The sequence below is a fragment of the Apis dorsata genome, unplaced genomic scaffold (assembly GCF_000469605.1).
Source record: "Apis dorsata unplaced genomic scaffold, Apis dorsata 1.3 scaffold_37, whole genome shotgun sequence".
NCBI lineage: Eukaryota > Metazoa > Arthropoda > Insecta > Hymenoptera > Apidae > Apis > Apis dorsata.
The window spans coordinates 1,333,744-1,340,085 of record NW_006263339.1 but is presented as its reverse complement, the minus strand read 5'-3'; the positions used below and the strand labels follow the sequence as shown (position 1 = coordinate 1,340,085).

Here is a 6,342-nt window from a genome sequence, read left to right as displayed (position 1 = left end):
CCGGCTGAGAGGCACTGCGTTGCCCGCGTCCAACGCGGGAGAGTGAGAGAGAGAGAGAGAAAGCATCGAGATGAACCCAAGAGAGGAAGAAGAAGTGGCGGAGAGTGGCGCGGAGAGAAAGGAAAGAGTGAATGGAGGAGAGGAGCGGATCGGTGACAGAGGGAAAGAGGAAAGAAAGGTGAAGCTGAGGAGAGAAGACTGTTGATGATCGACAGAGAGAGAGAGAGAGAGAGAGAGTGTTGCTGTCGAATCCGAGAAAGATGGAAAACTCGCATCGAGGAGACACGAAATCTATTCGAAACTCGAACGCGTTGTTCTCTGAAACTTCATCGTTTCCGTTCCGGGATCGGAAGGACGCTTCCTAGTTCCCCTCCCCGAGGGGGGAAACAAAATGGTATCCTCGTGGTAACGAAGCCACGAGGATGCAGGGGGTCAAAGGGTCTTTCCACTCTTCTTCTCTCTCCTTCCTTCTCCACCCCTTTTTCCACGTGAGAATCTCGTGTCCCTTGAAACGCGACTCGAATCTCGGTCTCGAGGCAACTCGGGGGGAATTCGGACAGGTCGAAATTGGTGGATTCCGTTGAAACGTTTAGACGAGTCGGCCGTGCGCGAGCTCGCCTCGAGAGGAGAAAGGGCGATCGACCGACGAGCTATCCGCTCTGCTCCACCTCGCTTCGAGAACTCGGTTGTTTCGTGGGTGAATGAAACCATTTTCGAGGCGAGCCTAGGAACCTAATAATCCGGTACACCGGTTCGGTATACAGATTCTCGAGATTCTTTGCCGCAAATGTTGGATTCTTCGACCGGTCGGAACAATCCATCTCTCACCCGTAATTATCCCTAGAAGCCACCTTTTTTTCTCTCCCTCCTTTCACCCCCTAATTTCCATCCACCCAGCGTTCTCCATTAAACGGAGATTAAACGGGACGACCGTGATCCATCTGGGCGTATCTGGTAGGTTTCTAGTCGAAAAAAAAAAAGAAAAAAAAAAACAAAACGCGGGCTAACACCCTGAGACAAGGGCAGAAAGAAGAAGAAAAGGAGAGAAGCAGGGATGAAAGGTGGAAAAAGAGCAGAAGAGGGACGGAAAGAAGGATTTATACCGGTGTTCCGCTCGTTACGGCCCTGCATCTGTAACGAAGTAACGGATACGTATCCTTGGTCGAATAGGGTCCGGAACGCACGCAAACACCTATAAGAAGCCGGCACAACACGGATAGGCGCACGCACACGCGTCCCTCGATCGTTCCGATCTGGGCTGAGGCAGCTCATGGACAATTGCAATTATGGCCCTCCGTCGTCCCGGCTTGATTTATAAGTGGCAGAGAACGCTGTTCCCTTCTTTTCCAACGCGCACCCACGCGTAATCTCCATCCAACATTCTTTCTTTCCTCTTCTTTTCTTTTATTTTCACGAATCGTCGTCGTCGTCATCATCATCATCATCGTGCCGTCCTCGATTTCGTCCGTTTTTCTGCTCCACACGAGTTCGCGTATGCGTTGTATCTCGAGTATATATATGTATATACACACCATACATGCTCACCAGGTTATAGAGGGAACTAGGTTCGAGGCAGAATTCCGGGAACAGGAGGCTCGTACCTTATGGAAATAAGGCCTGTTCGTTAACGGGGATCCCTTTTTGGCCAACCTTTGGTGCAATCCTTGTATTTATATATATGGATGACTCGTGACCCAGCTTGTCGAGCAGCAATGGCGCGAAGGAGGGATTTCCTTCGCATCCTTCCACGCTGAATCCGTTCGTTCGATTACACGGGTGATTTCGAGTGGACTTTTTTTTCTTTTCTTTTCAATTTTTCTTACCTCTCAGATTGTACCATCTGGAAAGATGGGACGAAAAACTAAATTAAAATTACCTTGCCATTCCTCTGCTGCTATTTTTGCATTCGTAATATTAAAAGTTTTTGCATTAAGAAAGGGGAAGAGTCGTAAGAAGTTGGCGATGTTCCATCGTCGTGTGCAACGGGCAGGTTTTTAGGGCGCGTCGATGCCGAATGATCGAAGGGGAAGATCCCCTGTTCGATGAAAGGACGCGCGCGCCAGCATTCCTACGAATGCGGAACGAATGGCCCCGCAAATACGTGGATTTTAGCATCGTCCAGGACTCCTTTTGTCCCCGCCAGTCTCGATATTAAAAGCAATCGATTCGAACCAGAACCGTGCCTTCGCGCTTCTCACCCCCCTTTTCCCCGACCTTTTCTTCTCCTCCCCCTCCTCCTCTCCGATATTATTATTCCCTGGATCATCGATCCACTTTATTCTCTCGCATCCCGGCCAGAGAAATCTGTAGAGTAAACCGTCGATTTAATATCGGGAGAGGAAGTTTCGCCGCTCCTATCTCGAGTCGTGTGTTCCTCGTTACGCGCCATTTGCGACGCGGCTGTGCAAATTCGCTGCGAGGAGGAAAGTATTATAATTTTACGAATTTTACGACTCGTGAAACTCTCACGGTAGCGTGTAAACCGGCGAGCCGGTCCCCTGTAATCCCCTCTGTAACGCAAGAAGGGAAACCTCCTCCTCGAGATTCCAAGTTTCGAATCCCTGCCGAAATTTCGACTCGAAGCCCCGCCGCGTAACCATCTGTTACTTCGCGAACTTCTTCCTCGCAATTCGCGGCTGTAATTTCGCCCCGTCGAACAGCTTCGAGGAAGGAGAGGGAAGTCTTTGTACTTCGCGTCGATCGTTTAATCGGAGATGCTGGTGTTCGTTTCCCCTCAAGGCCAATGGTTCTCAACTCTCGAACAACTCTCGCGTTTGAATCGTGTTTTGAATCGTTTTAAAGATCGATGATCCCCTAAAGGAGATCGATTTTTTCCCCTAGAAAAAATCGTTACTATTTCGAAAGAATCTGTTTAAAAAAAAATCTATTTTTAAAGACCAAGTTTTCGTCATAATCGCATCCTCGAAGAAGTATTTTCTGGTGGATTGCTATTATTATTATGGAAAAAATCGTTACTATTTCGAAAGAATCTGTTTAAAAAAAATCTATTTTTAAAGACCAAGTTTGCGTCATAATCGCATCCTCGAAGAAATCGTGAAATATTTTCTGGTGGATTGCTATTATTATTATGGAAAAAATCTATTTTTAAAGACCAAGTTTGCGTCATAATCGCATCCTCGAAGAAGTATTTTCTGGGGGATTGCTATTATTATTACGGAAAAAATCGTTACTATTTCGAAAGAATCTGTTTAAAAAAAATCTATGTTTAAAGATCAAGTTTTCGATCGTCACAATCCTCGAAGAAATCGTGAAGTATTTTCTGGTGGATTGCTATTATTATTATGGAAAAAATCTATTTTTAAAGACCAAGTTTTCGTCATAATCGCATCCTCGAAGAAATCGTGAAATATTTTCTGGTGGATTGCTATTATTATTACGGAAAAAATGTACAGATGTCGTGAAACTATTCTTACTTATAATTTTCGATCGAATGCTAATCCATATCGTGCGCGCGAGTTACGATACGAAAAGGTCAATGTAGTGAAAGAATCGATTGTAGGAATTATTTCTCGCAATGGAATAAGTTCAGAGAATCCTGACGTCCGGTTCCATGGCATGGCCCATAATGGCGCACGCGAAAACGGCCGATTTACTTTTGCATCGCTTTAATATTAATGTTACGCCCCTGTCCGCTGGTATAATAACATCGTGGGGCCCGGGATATATACATATATATATATATATATATATAAGATCCAAGATTCCTTTTTTTCTTCTCCTTCTCTTTCTTCTTCTTCTTCGTTCCCGAACAAAACGCGCGTATGTTGGCTCGCGAATCGCGATGCAGGGGGATCGACGTAGGAAGTTTAGTTAACCGCTCTATCGAGCATAAATTATGCGCGCCATTAGAGTTGGTAAGCATGGTTCACGATCGAGTTTGCATCGAGTTGACCACCGACTTCGATATTATCGATAGATAACAAAAAACGATTTGCGCTCTACGGTCGGAGAGAACGATTTTTCTTATATAGATAATAATAATTTATTCTTAGAGTATACTCATTTAAACGTTATTTCCTGGTTCGGTAATCTTAATTTTATCCTTATTCGATTTAAAGCCGAAAAAAGAAAGAAAAAATCTCGATAAATCTGCTCGTGGAATAGCATTAGCATTAAATTAGAAATACACACCTTTTTAAATTCCTATTACATTTCCTCGGTTCTTCTCCTCGATCAGGTTGATTGAACAGCGTCGCAAAATCGCCTAGCAGATCCATTAACCGCAGCCTATAAATATGCATTTTATTCTTCTAGACGAATAACCACGCAAAGAATCGATCGTCATGCTACATCGATTCCCTCGATCTTTCTTCCTCTATTTACGCCACATTTTTTTGTATTTTTCTCTCTCTCTCTCTCTCTCTCTCTTCGTTAGACACGTTGATTTTCGTTATTACAATTAAACGCTGGGTATCGCTTCCTCGCCTTTCAGAAGATACCTTCGGGATCAGAATGAATATTTTCCCCGTTAAACAGTTAGATGTTCGACGTGGAACGTGATGCCCGGATCTTGTTTCATCATCACGTTCGTTAACCGCGCGCGCACCGTGGCAGAAAAGTCGATCGACACACAGACGACTATCAATTTCACGGTTATCGAGCTATATCGCTTTATCTCGTCCCCCGTCGATCGTTTTCTTACTCGGGTTTACCCTGTCCTTTCTTCCAAGCCAACTATAAATTCGTGGAACGATAAAAGTCTCGATAGTATCCGTGACTCCGCTTTTAATATAAGAATTCCTGTTTTCTTTCTGGTGGTGTTACTACACGACACAACGTACGAGGAAATATAGCGTAGCAATAGCGAGTTCTCTTTACGAGCGTGACGATCATCGATAGAACGTGGAAGTGCTTCCCTCTGTAATATCCTTGGAATCTTTCGTTTGCAGGATTGCTTCCAATTCCCGCGATTCACTTCGAATAAAAATCTCGATTAAAATTATCGCATTCAATTTAAAATCCAAGAATATTCCAAATCCAAGAATATTCCAAAATAACGGATATCAAGTTTTTAATAAATACACTGGTCGAAAGAAGTCTTACGCATTTTTCTTTCCACTATCCAACGTATTTAAACCTCGATACATTAGCATAGAACATAAAATCCAGAGAATTCTAATCGATATGATACAAAAATATTTTTATTTCTCGCAACGTGTGTAGGTTAATTATTTAATTAACAAGTTTAATTTATAAATGTAATTTCGTATTCGAATAGTTAAAATGATAATTGTATACGTATAAGGTATATATAATTCAAATTATAGCTCTTTTACTAGCATGCAGCGTGCCAAGATTGTCAACAAAGCGCGTGAAGTGGGGATAAATGGTCCTAGCGAAGGACTCGTCCTATACCGTCCCGCGAGACTTCTTTCCAATAGTAAACAAGAAAGATCAACTCGAACGAAATAATTGTTTCTTACAAAACTTCGCGTGCATGCATGGATTAATCCTTCCAAAATTTCTATCACTTTTTTTTTTTAACGTTATTTTCTCTTTCTCTTTTTTCAGGTTTCCGCGGAGATCATTGCGAGGAGAACATCGACGACTGTCCAGGGAATCTATGCCAGAACGGGGCGACCTGTATAGACAGGATAAACGAATACTCGTGTCTTTGTCCACCGTCGTACACGGGGACGCAGTGCGAGCTGGACGTGGACGAGTGCTCGGTTCGTCCATCGTTGTGCCACAACGGTGCCACGTGCACCAATTCACCCGGTAGTTACTCGTGCATATGCGTGAATGGATGGACAGGGCCCGACTGCAGCGTCAACATCGACGATTGCGCAGGTGCCGCCTGCTTCAATGGCGCTACCTGCATCGACCGTGTTGGCAGCTTTTATTGTCAATGCACCTACGGGAAAACCGGTGAGTCTAACGATTCGTTGACACGCGATTTCCTCGAATATTGTCGCCCGATCCCGAGAACGAAGCGATAGAGTTTGGAAATTTTATGAAGATCGGAGGAGCAAAAATTTAATTGGACGTTCAAGAAACTGGTTCGCGTTTACTTATCTTTTATTTGGAGCGTGGTAGCAGTTTAAGATGTTGCTTAAATTTTCTTTTTTCTATCGATTCTTATCGAAAAAATTGATTCTATATTCGTTTAATTCAAAATTAACAACAAATGGAAGTTACGTTGTATTTCTGTTCTAATCCCTATAAACTGTATAATCACTCTATTTGATATCGATTAAAAAAAGAAATCGATTTTCCTTTCAATCTCACCTATAAATAAAATCATCAAAAATTCCAACGATAAATCGAAACGAGGTCCATCGAATCCTCGAATCACTGGAACAGAATTCGTCCAGTGGCAAC

General features: G+C 43.3%; 1 protein-coding gene across 1 annotated transcript in view; it reads left to right on the top strand.

The window, feature by feature from the left end:
* LOC102673498 (neurogenic locus Notch protein) overlaps nt 1-6,342 on the top strand; it is a 132,466-nt gene that overhangs the window by 29,879 nt on the left and 96,245 nt on the right. Inside the window, exon 2 of the mRNA XM_031512583.1 lies at nt 5,533-5,889. Coding sequence (XP_031368443.1) covers nt 5,533-5,889 — 357 coding nt within the window. The remainder of the gene's footprint in view (nt 1-5,532; nt 5,890-6,342) is intronic.